The sequence below is a fragment of the Phaethon aethereus genome, assembly GCF_964289735.1.
Source record: "Phaethon aethereus genome assembly, chromosome: 13".
In the NCBI taxonomy this organism is placed as follows: Eukaryota; Metazoa; Chordata; class Aves; order Phaethontiformes; family Phaethontidae; genus Phaethon; species Phaethon aethereus.
In genome coordinates, this window is record NC_138589.1 from 12,949,956 (window position 1) to 12,968,169 (window position 18,214).

The 18,214-nt window shown below is 38.2% G+C and overlaps 1 protein-coding gene across 1 annotated transcript; it reads right to left on the bottom strand.

Annotated features, from left to right (window-relative positions):
* Window positions 1–5,899: 5,899 nt before the first annotated feature.
* Window positions 5,900–14,027, bottom strand: CA7 (carbonic anhydrase 7; the record flags this gene model as incomplete). Its single annotated transcript, XM_082005554.1, has 7 exons — window positions 5,900–6,022; window positions 6,298–6,453; window positions 7,868–7,930; window positions 8,176–8,271; window positions 9,153–9,271; window positions 11,773–11,970; window positions 13,988–14,027. 7 exons carry the CDS (start codon window positions 14,025–14,027, stop codon window positions 5,900–5,902), a joined length of 795 nt encoding a protein of 264 aa, XP_081861680.1.
* Window positions 14,028–18,214: the final 4,187 nt, after the last annotated feature.

An 18,214-nucleotide genomic window follows, 5' to 3' on the forward strand; every position in this document is an offset into this window, starting at 1 on the left:
TCTAGAAGTTTTCCTGAAATGGAGAGAAAGACCTAGTCTAGCGATACACATTAGAAAATAGCCATAGATCCAAACCCTTTGTGAATGGAGACTTGTGAATGATCATGCAAAGGAAGGTAGGTCCTTTGAATAAATTGATTCTCCAGCCCACCTTAGAGAATACAGATTGAGTCAGAACTTCCCTTTGCACAAAAAGCACAACAATCTGGCTGACCAGCTCTTTGAAAGGAAACGAATACATCACCAGTCACAAAAAACTTGGATACCTTCCTGCTCAGAGCCTTTAAAAATGTCAGCTGTTTACTGTATGTGTTTTGCCATGTGAATAGTGAAATACAGTTAATTTTCTGTATATCATATTTTGAATTTTTACAAAAGGCAAATTAATACTCTAGATGAAGAGACCTCTTCTTATAAACAAGAAAAAAAACAGGAATAAGGCTGGGAAAAATAAATTTCCTCTAGGTCTATTAAAGCAATTGCATTTTCCTAGTTTGGTTACAGCAAATTCCAGTCATTGATCTTCCTATATAATCTAAAACAAATACTCAAATGCTAGGAAAGCAAACAAGCTGCAAGAAATGTCAATGAAGAGAGGTAAACACAATGAACAACTGTAGGAAAAATGCCATTCCAAGTCTCCAACTTCATTTACCTTCTGCTGTTACAACAGAGGCTAAGCAGTGTGTCTGTTTATGAGGTTGCAGGGGTTAAACTGAAGATCCAGTTTAAGTTAATGTAATTGGACTGGTGCAAAGACCTATCTAGTTGCTGTAATTGGATTTGAACTCCACATATGTAATTTTTACCGATGTTGCATACAAACTGGCTCCAGTTAAACCGAAATACGTGTTCAGTTAAGGTTCTGTAGGACTGTAAAAGTGAGTTCAAATTTTTTGGGGACAGCTTACAAGTGCAGGAAAGTCTTCTGTCTTGGTATGAAATGCTCATGTGTAGGAAAGTAATTGTATTCCTTTCCTCCCTCTCCTCCTTCCACCTTCTTCCCCTCCAACAGATGAACAGTCTGAGTTGACTCCTGAATTGCTGCACTTAATATTCCACTGTATTAATGTGAAATGAAATGAAATGATGGTTTGCATTACTATGTTGCTGTTCACAACCTGGAGAGAGGGGCTGAAATTTTACTAAAATTCAAATGTATTGTGAGTAGCAGTATAAATGGAACATCAGAGCTATAAACATTCTCTGCCTTACAGCCATGCAATTTGGGAACAGTTCTGTTAAAGTCAGTCATTTCCTCAGAGTAAGTGAGAAAAAACTTGGGACCCCAACTCTTATAGGCAGTGTAGTGTGACATGCTTCGATACTCAATGTCTTTACTAACTGGTCACTTTTGCATGCAGAAGTAATTCAGAGAGGAAAAGAGCTACTCCAAGGTATAAAATAACATCTCATTTTTTTCAGGCTTATCCTTGCTTTTTTCCTGAAATGCTCCCTTTTATTGTCTTTCTGACCTTTGAACACCACCAAAAGCACCATCTGGTGACAAGGTACCTTGCAACACTTTTCCCCTGACACTTATATTTGGGTTAATTTATACTCATCATGAAATTTATCAGTCTAAATCACTGCTAGGTCATATCAACTACATCGCTGAAACTGCCTAAATATCTTTCTGTTTGCAGAGGACAGGGGAAAAAACCCTAAGTTGAACCTTAAACTACAGCTATTAAAGTTAAAAAGTTAAAGTTAAGATAGTGTGCAGTTTACCAGGCAGAGGATATCTCCACTCTATCAGTGAAAAGAACAACAAAAATTGTAACCGATTTACTGAGTTTCTTTTGTAAGATTGATTTTTATCTGATAAAAGAGTTTAAAGTATGTAGAGCCAGCACAGGGATTTCAGTTACACTCATACCTCTAAAAATAGTTATTGTCAAAATTAAATTCTCTCATCTGTTGTATTTTGGCTTAATTGACCTTAAAAATGCTTTTAAGCGTTGTGGTAAGAAAGGGAAACAAGCCAGCCAGTAGATGGCATTTTTAGTCTAGCTTTTACAGCTGTGCAGTTTCGGTCACTGTCCTAGATGTAAGGCCTCATGTTCTCTCAGTCATGACAACTGTGATCCTATTTCAAGTTAAGCTAAGTCTTGCTGGGTTAGATTCAACTGTGATTTTTCCTTTAACATAGTTGGTAGAAGTTAAGGAGAGCACATGTTCTAGAATTTGAGTGACCTTGATGGAGGTGCTGTGCTGAGTAACATTTGTGTGCAGGGGATGACAGTTCAGAAGGAAAACAGAAAAAATGACGTTTCTGCAAATGCTCAAAAAGTACTGATTCATAGCACAGGTATTTGGCTTTATGAATTGCCTTTGAGGGGGCATTTGTACTAGAGGTGCTAGCTAGAATACTGTTAGGAGTTCAGACAAGCAAACTGGATTGATTCCTGTGGTCTTGCAGAATGGGAATTGATGGTCACCTCTATATATGCAAGCACTGAAACATAGCTCAGATCAAAAATGGAATAATTAAATAACAGCAGTTTATACTGTGGTAGTTAGTCTCTTCTGAGGGTCTCAAAGCATATTATAAATACAGTACACAGTCCTTGGGTTTGATTTGTTATCCATGAGACAAGGATAAAATGTTGGCAAAAGAAATAAAGGAGTTCTTGCTATAAGGCTCTCAAGTTAACTATATTTCAACCAATATATTAAGAAGTCATGAATCTGTAGAAGGAATACAAATTAATATGGTTCCTTGTACCCCAGAATATTATTACTAGGAAAACTTCGCTAAAGGAAAAAGAATCATCAGTGAAACTCTTCATGATACCCCTTCTGAAAAATAACTTAGATTGGTGATTTTAAGTCTTTTGGTGGGGAACAGTCAGTTTTATTGTTATTATTTTTGATATGGTTTCCTGGTAGACTGTATTTTCAGTTACACAGAAAAGACAGTACAGCAAAACTTTAAGTGCTTAATCTAACTACTATACTTCATCATACCAACTGCATTATTCATTGAGTATACAATAAAATTCATTATTTCATATAATAGTTGACATTTCTTCTTGCAGTTTGCTTTTAAAATCTCAGAATAAATTAAGTCCATTAAATTGTAGAATGTAGCTTATAGCTGTAAAACACCATATAAGAGTTAAATATTTGTGCTTTTTTTATTGGATGATCCAGGCTTCAAGAAACAACAAAGGCTTACCATGGTGAAGCAAAATATAAAAGTAAAAACAGATCATGTTTTTTAATCCAACAACTGAAAAAACCCAACCCTGTAAATAAGATAAATTTTATTTTTTAAGCAAAGTGTAGTTCAGTTTCTCCCAGAAACTGCACACCTTGGGGGATTCAGCACTTAAAGCTCTTTACAATAGCTAAGCTTTTACAATAACCTTGTGAGCTAAACATTATCCTTCTATTGTTCATAAGTAAACCACCCTTAAAGAAGCTTAAGTACTGTGTTCAAGGTCACAGAATGGACATAATTTCCTGGATAAATAAGACTTTAATTTTATTAGACTCGTTATAGCCTGGGAAAAACTGCACAAAGTTTTTGTCTACAAGGCCTCTTTACCTTTTTTGAGAGACTGAGCAGAAACCTACTTAGGTGCCTAAAATGAGAAAGCACTGAGAATACTGATCAGCAGCCTGCTCTGTGCAAGTGTGCAGTAATACCAATGCAGCAGTACTTTTGTAGCTCCATCAAGCTATATATGGTAAGTCATATTGGTTAAATTTTAATCAGAAAAGTACTTTAATTTACCCCTAATAAAAATGTATTCAGGCTATCAAATATGTAAGATTCTTTTGAAAGACTTTTCACAGTTTAAAATTAGTCTCTTCATGTAGATTTTAATTTAACAGGGACATAAGATTCATGACAATAATTTAACTCTGGGCAAGAAGTCATTCAAGATGTACAAAATGTCAGAATTTGAGTGTAAGGATTAAGCTGAAGTAGAAACTGTTAGTCCCAAAAGAGGGGAAGAGTTGTGCTATATAGTAAAAAATAGTTTTTAAACAGAGGTAGGCTTTCTAGAACTTTAAAAAAGCCCAGGAACTTGGGAGGGATAACTCTCATCTGTACTTAGATTATTTCACTATAGCATAGTCAAGGTTTCTATGAAACTGAAGGTAAACAATCAAATCATTCCTTGAGCTGAAACAGATGCATCAGTTGCAGATAAGCAACATTTTGTTAATGAAAGTCCAAGAAAAAAAAAAGTGCTGTAAGTAGGGAGAGGTAGGTCTACTCAAAATAAAGGGCAGAGATGCACGCTTGATTTTAGTCTCATTTTATTTCATTTGTTAAAGAAATTACAATACATTAAATAGATTTTCTGTAATACCAGTTTGCATTACTAGCAAAGTTACATTTATAATAGCTAAAACCATTGCATTTCATAATGATTTTCTTTCCTTTAGCATCTGCTGTATAAGAATATCACATCTAAAACAATGCTGAATTAGCCCTCACAACATCCCTGTGAGGTAGGTCAGTGTTACCCTCATCTTGGTAAGAAACAGAGGAACAGAAATTTTTAGGTCAGTGTTCCAGAAAAACTGTAGAAGTCTAGAATTCTAGTCTTCCACATGTTATACTGTGCTTCACATCTAGAGTCTCTCCCTTTCTGAAGGGGGAGAGCAGCCCATAGTAGCGCCTTTCCCCTGCTGCTTTCCTTTTCATTGTACATCTTTTATTTCTCCATCTCAGCTGATAAAAATCAATACACATCAGCAACTTCTATCTGAACTACACAGATGAATTGGAACATTTGAAGCCCAGAATTAAAGTAACTGAAAATGGACTGTGGGCAGTTACATATAACACTCACTGTATTTAGTACTGGAGACACAAGTCCCTGAATTTTGTCACGAAGCTGCAGAAGCAGTAATACTAACACATGGCTTCTCAAAAGCAACTTTCTTTTGAAGAGGTAAAAGGACTCAGGACTGGTGAAGCCTCATATCTGCAGGGAGTATCCCTGACAGATTGCCACAGCGCAGGGATGATTTGTGCAGCACCACACATTCAGTGCAGTCAAGGTCTACCCATGTTAGGTCTCAAATACCTACTTTCTTTAGGGCAGACAATGAAGGAGGTCATATTGCAGAGCAAGTCACTTAACTGAGGTAGAATTTGAACAACTGAGAACCACAAAACACATACCTGAATTGCTATAGATGTTCTTTTCAACAAAATAGTCACGGGCATTGTAGTTGTGTGCTGCATAGGCTAAAAGAACAAATATCTGAACAACGCTGCAGTAAAACAACCTAGTTCTAAACATAGCATTTTAACTGTTATTTTAAATTAGTTATAAAATATCATCTTAGAACAGTAACTTCAAAATATATATGTAGTTTCCACACTAGTGCCTATTTCCAGTGAGTAAAGATATTTTTTCTAGTGCTAGTCATATGTACTGTATGTATTGACAGACAGCAAGAACACAGTGAAAGCAATCTTTAAATGAGAGCTCAGCAAATGCTAACAAGAGATCAGTAAGGAAAATTTAAGTCCAGTTTCTCCAAAATTCTTGACTACTGTTTCATCTTGTATTAAATGAGACAATTAGAAGTTGTGGCCATCAGTACTAGTAGATCACTACCCAATTTCCCATTTTATATTAAGCAGGATTTCAATTTCATCTTAGTTTTTAGCATTTCAGATCTTGGAGAACACTTGGGTTTACTCAACTATCTCTTATATTAAAAAGTGCTAGTTAAAAAGATCCTATTTCTCAAAAGACTGAGCAGTTCAAATAAAATATAAAATCAGAAGATTGTCCTCCAAGTAGACTGTTCATGGAAATTTCTATCTTGTGTGTTCCATGAGTGATCTGAAGACCAGAGTTTCTATTTATAGTATCTCAGATGTGGAAGCTCTTGGATATCTCAGGGCCATTATCAGTTTTCTTCAGGCCTTGAAGGAAGCTCGAACTATTCTCCCCTTAAGAGGCTGAGGGGGGCGAAAATTATTCACCATTTGGATCCTCTGGTCTTCCTCACCAGTGAAGAGGAGCATGCGGAATTTCTCCAGCTGTAATTCAGGTGAAAATTTACTGCTTAAGGCAATCAATATTCATGTTTTTAGTAAAAGGACCAAAAGAAAGCATTCAGTACATTACAATCTGTTAATAGAACAGGTTCAAGCAAAGATCCTAGAGAGTATTAACAGAACAAACAGAAGCCCTGATTATTGAACAGGCTACTTATTCACGAGCTAATGGTCTTTTAATTTAGCCCCACTGCAAATCAAAACAGTCACTGCCTGTATGGAATCCTACAAGACCTGGGAGAGCGTAATAAGTTTACCTGTTTCTCAGAAATTCTGATTGGTTCTTTCAGCACTATCCATGTTACACTCTCATTAAGGGGTGGTGTTGTCAAAGAACCAAGGTACGTCCAATAATCTAGACTCAAGGGCAGGAGACATTTGGGGTTGAAGCTTCTAAATTGAGCTTTTGTTCCCTGGAAAAATAAATTTCATAAAAGCAAGAAGATAAATTCCAACTAAGGTTAAAGAAGCCTTTTTGAAGGAGAAGAAATATTTAAAGTAATATTAAAAAGTAGGGGAAAGTCTGTAAAGGTTCAGCTGCCTTATAACAACCATTATCTAAGAGTAGCAAGTGTGATGCCTACTGCTGGCTTGCTGGACTTTGAGTTCTTGCCCCATTGCCTCTACCAAAGTTCAGCTCTTGTCACAGAAGGTCTAAAAATAATGCAGGAAGTGTATTCTGAATACAGTCTTCAGTGTGAGCTACAGATAATATCATGGCAGAATTCCTTGTCTCATTACTCGCTATTCTCCATGTGCCCCATCTATTTCAGCAGAAAATTTGTAGCTCTGGAAAACTTGGCCCCAAACAGTCATTGTCTGCTAGGACAGATATTGGCTCTAAAATCAAATGGTAAATTCTAAAATTAGAAGAAGATAGATCAACCAGGAGGCCAATAGAAGGAGGAGGTGCTGTTTAAAGTAGTGATTGCCTTAACTACCAGTCTAGGGCAAGATTTTTGAGCCTGTAGGAGTATCTGAAAGGTACTTAGTCACTCAGAAAGCACTGTCCAATTGTCTGTAAGATTGCTCATAAGAAGGACCAGCTTATCCCCAGTGGCAAGCCTGCATACCTTCCGTCATTACAACTGAGGGATAACTGTTTCTTTCCTGCAAGTGGAAGAAATCATTTAAACATCAAAATATCATTTAGTGTCTACAGCCTACATATGGCTGTGTAACTGCCTTCATGCCCTGTCTTTCACATTCTTCTACAGAGGAGCAAGAAATAATATGCCTACTCAAGTATTAGATATTGTTTATTTTGCATGTTAGAACATATGCCTATTATAGAATGCATTAACCATTATCCAGAAGGGGTAACACTTGTAGTGGTCTAATCAGTCTGCACTTGAGAAAGTGCAGCAGGTATCTGAGAGCTTTGAAGATTGATACATCTGGTTAAAGACCACCTTCAGGTATCACTGTAAGATTAGACTAGCTCAGGACCTCACAAAGATTGTCCCTTGGCAGAGCTGTGCAGCAGAAGATAGACAGCCAGCTTTGACTTGTTCAAGGCTAGGCTCAATGGAAAAGTATTATTTTGCTGAGTGTAAGAGCTGAGACTGAAGGGTCATGGAGCTTTTCATTTTAGACATGCTGGGAAAGGTAGAACCTCTGAATGACCAGTGTGGTCAGCACAGCCTTGGGAGGCACCTAAGATTAGGCAAATAAGCTGATCTTTGGAGGGGAAGAGAATACAACTACAGTGATGTTTTAATGATGGGAGGATTTGTGGTGGGTGACTTTCCTTTTTTGTCTCAAACGTGTACATGAGCTTGATTTTTAAATTATATCCCAGAAACAATTAAAGACATTAAAACTTACTTTAAATTTTACCATGTATAAAGCATCAGTGAGTCTGTTCATATTGGCATGTTCTTTCCCAATCTAAAATAGTGGAATAGACAGGTTAAATAAGAATGACTATAATTCTGCTTCGAATAGGTGGTGTTTTCTTATCTGAATCTCAACATTCCTACTAAAGTAAGTTTAACAGCAATTTGCAATGAGCTACTACTTCCAATAAATCATCTGTTTTCCTTAAGCACTTCTTAAATATGTAGCTTGGTTCTCAAACACTTGACAGCATAATGCTCTTCATCATGTAAACATGCTATTTTTGTGATTCTTACCTCCAAGAAAACACCAACTACTGCCAAGCCATCTGGAGCTGCTGCTGCTTCTCCAAATGTTGCATATTTTCTGGCATTCCAGTGAACTAAGTGGAGCTTTAAAGAAAAATAACAAATAAGAATTAAACAAATCAGTGATAGAAGCTGTGAACATAGGTTGTCTCATGTTAGCAGGCACTAATGGCCATTCATTACAGAGTGTAGGTTTTGCACCAAAGGCATCTTTGGAAAGATGAGCAAGTTCAATCTTTTGGACCAGTCCATAAGCATGGACAGCCACTAAACAAAGTTTCTATGTATCAGCCTTAATTTGAAACAAATCAATCATCAACCTGTGACAAAACTTCCCTGGTATGGGCCTTCATCCCATGAAGCACTATGTGCCAGTACTCGCTGGTAGACTCCAGGATGCTACACTACTGCAGCATTTGGGATATTGTGCTGGGAAAGGCCTGTGCCTTGTCTTAGCTTTGCAGAACCTAAGAGCCCACAGATGAAGCCCTTCCTAAGCTATGGACAGCACCAGCATGGTCATTTCACAGGTTGTGATCATCAGCTGAAGCCTAAGTTAACTGTGCCATCTAGAGCTATATGTGGGCTTCTCAGCACCATGTTTGCCAGTATATCCTTCCCATCTGTGTAAGTCAAAGGATGCAATCGGTTGTGTGCAGCAGGCTAAACTACGTAAAGGGCTTTTAGAGGTGCTGTGTGAGCAGGTAACTGTGAGGCTAGCTGTGTCCTGTTGACTAGGGTAAGATGACTGAGAAGCTTGGAGAGAGGGCTACGTTTGGGGGATAAGTTTCCATTCTAAAAACCAGACTGATCAACAGAAAACTTCAGTGTAAGGAATAAAATCCTCATTGAAGTCTGTGCTGACCAAGCAATCAGAATCCTAAGGGACAAGCAGTCCTCGCTGCAAAGTCGTTTGTCAACAGCATTTGCATGCATTAATTCCATCTGTAAAGGCAGATCATTACCTCACATGGAAAGGGTTTGCCATCAATTGTATGCTCCGATCCCTGGCTGTGCTTTGTCCCCCAGTGGAAGTGAAACTGCTTTAGCCGAAATGGATTCTCAAAGGGACCACCACTGATTGCTAGGCAAGTAAAAAAAGAAGGAAAAAGTTAAGCATTGTGGCTTTTTAGCTTCCTGTTGGTAAAAACTAACCACTGTTGGCACAATAGTGGAAAAGTCAGCAGCATCTCCCAGTTGCCAATATCAAGGATACGCATCATCCAAGCATTTAGAAGGGTTGGATTTCTTAATGGAAAGCACCTGAATTCAAGTAAATTCAAATCAAAAAACTTTTAAAAGAGTATATTTGACATATGAAGATGTGGTAGCTTTGTTATGGTTATGCCTTTCTTGTTAAGCACAATAAATCCAAGTTGAATATTAAACAATAAATCACAATTTGAAACTCATGTACCTAAAATATTTTTGACAGTGCTACTTGATTTTGTGCAAAGGGGTGTAGATACCTTGAGCATCAGGTAGACAATTTAGCTAGGTATTTCCTCGTTAGAGCATTTTTCCTTCTTGTGGAAGTTATCTATATTGTTTCCTTTAAATACCTGATGCCATAAGAGAGGTAATGTAATAGCTTGTACTTTACATGACACCATTCAGAATCTCAAATCACCTTATGAAGGTGAAGAAATGCTACAGAGAAACTTCATACATCATTTAGAAATAACACTTAAGAGATTAATGTTTAAAGACACCACCTATAGAAGATACTTTATCAACAGTAATCCTCCTATAATTATATATGGCACTAAATCAAATAAATTTTGCCCAGACTTGAAAACCTGGTCAAAGTCCTACGTTAAGAAAATTTAAACTACATTTGGTATTTGTAAACCACTTATCCTCAGTTTAATCCATAACATTAAAAAAAATTAAAGCTGGGGCTTGCACAGTGCTACCACATGTGCATAGTTCCAGCTGGCCTTTATGCAGGAGACTGGCCTTGCCAAAGCAACGGTTTTAGTATTAAGAATATAAGTACCTCCTAGTATGTTGTTCTAAACTGAGCGATAGAATGCATCACCTGCCTCAAACATTATTTTAAGAAATCTAGCCATGATGGGTTACTGTCAGAATTCTGTTGTGCCATTTATGCAGAGCTGTGAGTCACTAGATCTATTTCAACACAACTAAAAACACTTTAAACCGTATTTTCCCCTCCTAGCAGTCTTCTTCCTTGAAAGTGTTATTAAAGCAAGGCATGTGCTTAGTGTAGAAAGGGCAGAGGTCTTCATTCCTGCATGTGCTCTGACTCTGTATCTCTCAATGCAGAGTAATAGATGATGATCTTAAACTTCTAAAGCTGTATAAAGTTCACTTACATATAATTCAGCTTAGAATGGCACAAAAGTTGTTAGCAAGCCGAGATAACACTTCCAGATAAATTTTACAAATTCTTTGTAGGATGACATGCTTAATGGAACTGTGTAGTGAGATTTTGGAAAATACACATCCAGTCTTCTCTTCAAATTCCATAAAGATGCTTGAAAACCTGACCATTCATTTGGGCAGTTTCTTAGATTCCTTCCAGAAGAGAATTTTTCAAACAAAATGTCTGTAATTTTAACCCCCAGCTCTTATTTCAAAGAGTTACCAGCACAGTAAGCATGGACAAGTCATTTCACAGAAAAAGTAACTTGTTGTGAGTATCTAGGCTGTCCTATTTAGCTAGAATCAATAAACACACCCAAATGGAAAATTAAATCAGCCTGTCGGTTGAAAAATTGTTCAGAGTGTTTTTGGAATGCACTCTTCATCTCCATTTGAATGTTCTTCCCCTACCCTCTAGATGTAAAAGCAAGGTCCATACCATGGAATTAGAATTAACAGAAGTAATCAATCACTTTAAGCATTTATATTCTCTGCCAAGAGCTAGGAGACAAGAATATTTAACTGCAGAAAGTCCAACATCCACAAGCTGCTGCCAACTCAGAATTAGCTGAAGGTTTTACAGTTTCTGAAGAAACTGAACTGCTCTGAGGCAGGGAGGAAAGAAGAAAACAATGCAAGGTAACAGTTAGTGTCTGGTCCAGATACAGCTTGGTGTAGTGGACTATGATTATGGCGACTACGCTGTATGACCTGATCTCTGGTAATCCTCTTCTCTTCCCTACCCCTGTGGATGGAAACTGGGCAGTGAGCCAGAGGGAGCTGGCATGTGTTAGCATCTTTGATTTGGATGATCATGGAAACAGGGTAGTGAGTAGCATACATATCTACTCTGCATGCTGGATGTGGTCTAGGAGTGCTGGGGAGACATGGATTCCCTGCCTAGCAAACTGACAGTCCCGTTTTAAGAAGGGAAGCACTGCAAACAACCGACTGCTTTTCCTGATGCAAAAGCTTTTCCTAACGCAGAAACACTATTCTGCTGTGCAATACTGCATTGCTAGAGACAAGTGAAGACAAGAAATATGAGGCTCAAGAAGACAAAATATGAAGGGCTCTAGTCATATGCCTTGTTCTAAACTGTAATTATAGATCACACGATACACAATGTACTTGGTGACTTCCCTCAGTCAGTCACAGAATGGTATTTGAAGTTAGTTGGCTTTGTGTCAGTCTCACCTGTCTTGTCATCAGTATCTTCAAACTCAACCATAACTGAGTGGCCATTGTTGGAGATGTTCAGAGATGTACATGATTCATAGGAGATAATAAGCGGCTTCAGATTAGGGTCATAAACTACTCTTGCAGAAACTATATCAATAGGTGACTGGCGGTTCCCTTGAGCAATAGGATAAGATTTGTGCCACTCTGAAGGTCCTTCAAAAGGAAAGAAAGGAAAGCACCATTATTTTCCTCCCACGATGCACAAAGTAATGATTATAGGTTTTCATGAGGCTTGAAGTAAAGCTTGCTGAGCAGGAGCTACTTGAAAGTTTGGTATCCAAGAAGTTCAATTAAATTCTAAGCTGCTGTATTCGCATTAGCACAAACAGGCTGCAACAAGAGGGGGGATTCAAATATCTTGGACAAAACACGCTGAGGAAGTGACCCCACACCAACAGACTGCTGCATCTTCAGTTACTTGTGCCAGTAGTTTTCTGCAGAGTTTGTAATTACACTGCTAAGGTATCTGAAGACCTTCCAAGGTGGGCGCAGGTATAAGCACACTTGCACGCACACATACACTCCCCCAAAGAAACAACATTTAATTCTTCCCAGGAAAGATAGTGTAAAAGCTCCAGTGATTCAAATTAGATACAGATGACTCAATCTCTTAGCTACTGACTATGCAGTTATTTTTAAAACAATTTTATGACTGCAGTAAATCTTTGAGGCAGCTTCATTCTTCCCTCATGCCCATTATGGTATCTCTCTCCCCTGAGTGAAGGGTACAGTGTGATAATTAACATTTTTGGACTTCCTGACCCCAATAGAGTGGGGAGACAGACCAATTTAATAACACAGCTCTCTGCTGCCAGAGCTGGAACATTCTTATGCTGTTTGAGATAAGAAAACCTTATCTGTATCAAAGAATTATTTATTCTTACCATTTCTTTTTCTACCTAGTAGTGCAAGAAGCAATTAAATACTTTTGAACATAAGCAGTAGAATTAACAGCAACAATTTTACTTTAAGATTCCCAAGACGCACATTTTTAATTGTAGCGTTCTCATATACTTTCCACTTGTGAAACTTTTTTTAATGAAGCACAGGTATTTACCCTCCTTGAGTTTATATAACAAAACCAGTTATTTTTATATTCGTTATTTGTCTTTGGCATTTTCTGAAATGCTAAGCTTATAAATAATATTTTTTTCCTCAGCCTGCCCATAAAGCAGATTTATGATTTAAATGCTGTTACACAAGCTTAGGCAATATCATTTGTCTCACAAGCTTCATAAGAATATGCATGACTTTATTACTACTACCTATATGCCCAAACACATAACACTATCTACTAGCACTAACCAGCTTCACTTAGCATTCAAACTTGCTTTTGGACTCAGAGAAACTAAAATAATTTCTGTTAAGAGAGAGACTGGCTCCTGAAGGTTATGCAAAAGACTCTTGTTGGACACTCAGCAGCTAAGATAATTGCTGTCAAACGTGAGAGACTCCTGAAGGTTATGCACAAGATGGTCTTACTGGACCGCACCGGACACTCATCTGTCCACTGTAAAGGATACAGGTGCTATAAAACACTATTGTAGGAATCCTTCAGTAACTTCATGTATCTTCTCACTCTGTAATACGCATGCTTAGAGGTGGGAAGCAAAGGAGGATGACTAAATTAAAACCTGTCAAATCAGAAAGCATAAATTGTTCTGCAAGAGATCTCTATGCTGATCTGTACAATTTATGGATGTTTTAGAAATATATAGCATACATCTTATTTTATTCAGTTCTATGGAAGCCTAGATATCACATTTCAGCAGCTGCACAGGATCAGAAGATCTATTACCAGTCTACTAAATCTTCTTTACTTAAAATAATTGCTTTTGGAGAGACAGACACAGTTAATCCTTTTCATAACATCTTTTTGGAAAGGGACTCATCTGTAATATCTGCAGCCTGAAAAAAAACCCCACACTCAGTACTGCTTCCCTCAGTTTTGGGACATTGATCACAACAATGAAAGGCAGCAGGCATAAGTTCGTGCATCTTTTGGTACCACTTTCTGGGTGCCATTTATTATCAACAAAGTAATAAATTACCTGCTGTACATACTTGCAGACTTCAAAATGCAGGCAGCTCTGCAGGGCTCAGGCAGCAGTTCTACAAAAAAAGAGAGTGGGGGAAGACAGAGATGCAGCATGGAAACGCTGTGACCTACCGTCATCCTGCCCATATCCCCAGCTGCGGTGGCCGGTCATGACGGGGGCGCTGCGCCCTGCCTGGCTCCCGGCCCGGCACTGCCGCTTACCTACCTTTATAGCGGCTCGCCGTGGGGTAGGGTCAGCCCCTTAAAGACACAGAGCAACCAGCTCCTTGCAGGACGGGGGGAGCATCCGCCTTCCTCCTGCTCCCAGCTGAGCTGCTCCCGCTCCTGCTCCCTCTAGTTGCTAACTCAGCACGGGAGAAGGAAAACGTAAAACTGAGATAACTGAAGTCCCAGGACTTAGAGAGGAACCAAGACTGCCCAGGTGGCGTGGGGATCAAATTTAGAAAAAGTAGTAGTATTTTCCCGTTCTACACCACAAGGAAGCAGGAGACGTAACCTGTTCTGAGCATCAGGGCACAGTAACGTGTGCAGGCTGTAATGGGAACTGCCCTTCTCACCTGTATGTTCTGCAGGGGGAAACATCACCTAGTTACTGCCTCTCTTTTCTTAAACACTCTCTCCAGCTGCAAAAAAATGATGCTTCCACCTGACTTCTAATTAAAACTTCAGAATCCGTGCTTAGATGAGATGGACAACATTCTCATATCAGAAAAAAATTACTTGTGCTACTTTTAAACTAGGTAAAAATCACACCAGTTAAGGATAAATTGGCAATCTGTTTTTTTCTTCTTTGTAACTCTAAAGAAACCTTTTTAAAGGACAAAAATAAAAGTGTAGTTATATGAGGGAACAGATCACAGCAGACTCTAAAGAAAGGAGCTTATCTGTGAAGCCTGTTACCTGATCCAGGAGTTGCCTGCATCCTGCTAAACTCATGAAGAGGCTACAATGAAATACTCAATCTGCAGCTGTAAAATGTCTTAAGATATCTTTGTGGCAAGAAAAATGGCTCCTTGGCAGTAATTTTGTTAGAGCTGAGGAAATGCTGTCTGTCAAGGATACATTTTATATTGATTTTCACAATGACAATAGCACACATAGGTATTCTTCTATACTTTCTAAAGAGGTATTCTTCTATTATGCAATGAAGCAAATGGAAGCAAAAAAATCAATGAAAGCATTTTATGCAACTTTTATATTGTGGTGCTGCCTTGTAAGAATTAATTTCCTTTTTCAGGAGCTTTTTATAGGAGTAGCTATAAAACCTTTGAGATCACTGATGCAAGCTAAATCACTGAATAAGGGACGTAAACTGCTGTAAAAGTATCCACAGAGTAGTTCTACAATGACTTACTTAGGTCAACTTCTCAATTTATTTTTGTTAAACTACTGTGATCTACTCAGGTAGGCCTGACACTGCAGGTATGCCTGTGGCCGAATAGTCCGCACACACAGGTCCTCATGGTGACTCAAATACTGGAAGTAGTACAGCAGCGCTGACATTGGGTTAAAATACTTCACTGCTTAGCAGGACAAATGAGTTGTGAGAAGTTGTGATGCTTTGTTTTGTATTCTTGTGTGGCTCTGTGCTGTGTTTGTAGACAGGGAAGGCAGATGTAGACAGAGTCAGGCAGATGAAGAGTCAGCCAGATGCAAATAGTCAGGACAGCTGTTCTAGGCATGGGAAAAAGTACAAAAAATACCAACTTGCCAGTTGGAAAAGGAGAAATGGAAGAGGAATTCTGTATATTAAAAAGGCAGACTAAAGATTGGGGAAGACCGCGTGCAAGATAGAGAGTACTGAGCAACTGTTTCCAAGAGAAACTTAAAAACTGAGGCTCAGATCTTGCTTGCAGGACAAAGTGCCATTGAAGTGACCCAATGCATTTGACATCATTCACCACTTCAGCTTTTATCTTCTCACATTCGAAAACACATAGGTGTCTACATACGTGGACTACAAAGGCAGGGCATAGTGAGATGAGAAAACATGCTGGAGACATGGCAGGAAGTGGACTCCACAAAATGGAGGTTTAAATGGTTGGGTTTAGAAAAAGTGGAAAGGGGGAGTGACAGTACCTGAGAGGGGAAAAAAAAAAACTTAGACAACATCTTAGCTGTAAATGATAGCCGGTGTGTATATGACAGTTTAATGTGCTCCCCCATCCAATCAGCCTTCTTTCTTTTTGAGGAAAATATTAAGTTTTCCTTAAAGCTAGGGTAATAGAAATTATATTTCCTGGTTATACAAATATCACATTATTGTGTAACCCTAATGCCTCTTGATACTGGCTGCCTCTAAGAATGGATTTTCACTGATTCTGTCCTCAAATTACCATTTATCACTTCAAAAGTTGTGGTAGTAATCTAATTCTGATCTCAATTTTACTAGCTTGAATTGAGGATAATTACATCACACTCATGAATTTATGCAAGTGAGAACAACAGAGTGGTAGGTGTTTAAAGGGTGGATTTCTCCAATGCTGAGTTAAAAGTGAAGTAATTGTGATTTCCACAAATTTCTCACAGGCTTTGACTACCTCTCAAAAGTGTCTGCTTAGGAGCGAATGACGGGAAGATGTAGTTCTGTCCAGTACAGTGAAACATTTCAAGCTACCTTAAAGAGTAATGCTTCATACTTACGGTTTTATTCCACTTTGACAGTAATGAACAGAGGACAAGCAGCCTAGGACAAATACATGGGTTCTTCTGCTGAACCTGTCACTATGTTGTGGTACTGAACTAACAACAAATGCTTCAGTCTTCCCATCTGATATACAGAATAATTATCTTTATGATTTAATTTGAGCTCCCTTTATTAAAACTGCTATATAAGAACTAGCCGTTATGGTTAGAAAGCTCCAAGTAAGATTGGAATGACAAGTAGAAGTTGAACCTATTAAGCTTTGCAGGTTTGAGGAAATTGGATTTTTGAATCTCTCAGGCAACTTGTCTCTGTAATACAGATCTGGAGTCATTGGGAGGTATTTGCACAAGGAGATCACGTCACTTAAGGATAAGTGGTATATATTACTGTCACTTTTGGTATATATTACTGCATGTCCATAGAGGGGCAGACCTGCATTTTAGGAGATGTAAAATGAAAGAATAGTTACTTGGTTCCAAGGCGAATGGCTAAATGGCACTGTAAGTCTATTTGCTTAAATAACTTGGAAATTATCTTTGCTGAGCATCTTTAATAATGGTGATATATATTTGAACAAGGTTACATGTGCCTTTTTTATTGAATGCACGTGAGTGTGTCTGATGTGTCATTGCCTATTAACAAAAATACGTCAGAAATACAGTCAGTTTGAGTACAGGCTGCTCACTCTAGTGCCTTTGAAGTATGATAGGTAGGAGCAGATTAAATGTTAAAACATTCATCACTCCAGAGCTTGCCTACACCTCAGGTTCTTGAAAGAGTATCTTCTTTATCCAGGCAGCTCATCTCTCTCCTTACATTGCCATTACTAAAATACTGGCAGTTTCCAAATGAGAGTTACACTAAGGTGACATATGTTCTTTATGTGTGCATTGAAATAATTTATAATTAATCCAGAAACTGCACAAAAATACTTCACAAGGTGAATATAAACAGGAGGGTGTACTGCCAACACTAAACATTAAAAAGCAGAATAATTCCAGATTTTTTTTCCTTTTTTAGTATTTTATTTAAAAAGTGACTGCCTACACTTGTTGATTGACAATGGAAATTTCAAATTTTATATTCTCAAGTTTTTCTTTGCAAACACAAAAATGTGATGACTGCATATTGAGATGCTTATGCATTCAGTGTAACTTCAGGAGCTGAAAATGGCAATCCCTCTCCCACTGCTACATACTGAGATTCACGAGATTTCTAAGGGGAAGAACTCAACATTTATTTACTGGAAATCTCTGTCTGGCATAATGGGGGGGGGGGCGACAGGGGAAGGTCCCTAAGTAATGAAGAGATTGAGAAGAAAAGGACAAAAAGGAGATCCATAAAATTAACAGACAATTTTGCAAGAGAAAAAACTTGAATGAAATATGGGCTAAGCGGTCCAAGAGGAAAGAAGGAATTTATTTGGAACATTCTTGGGCAAGTGGGGCAGAACCAGAGGACCTGGGTACCTGGCTCTCTAGAATTTTCCCAGCCTTCACATGCCATTTTTTATTATTACTTGTCTTTGACTTTTAAAGCTATACATACCTGGCTGCTTTATACCAGAAATGGGGACTATATTTTGGAACAAAGTCTGACATAATAATTTTTGTAATTTATGGTTTGTCCAGTTGAGACTGTGTAATTGCAGCAGATAGCAAGAACAGAATGAGACAACTTCTGATTTTAGT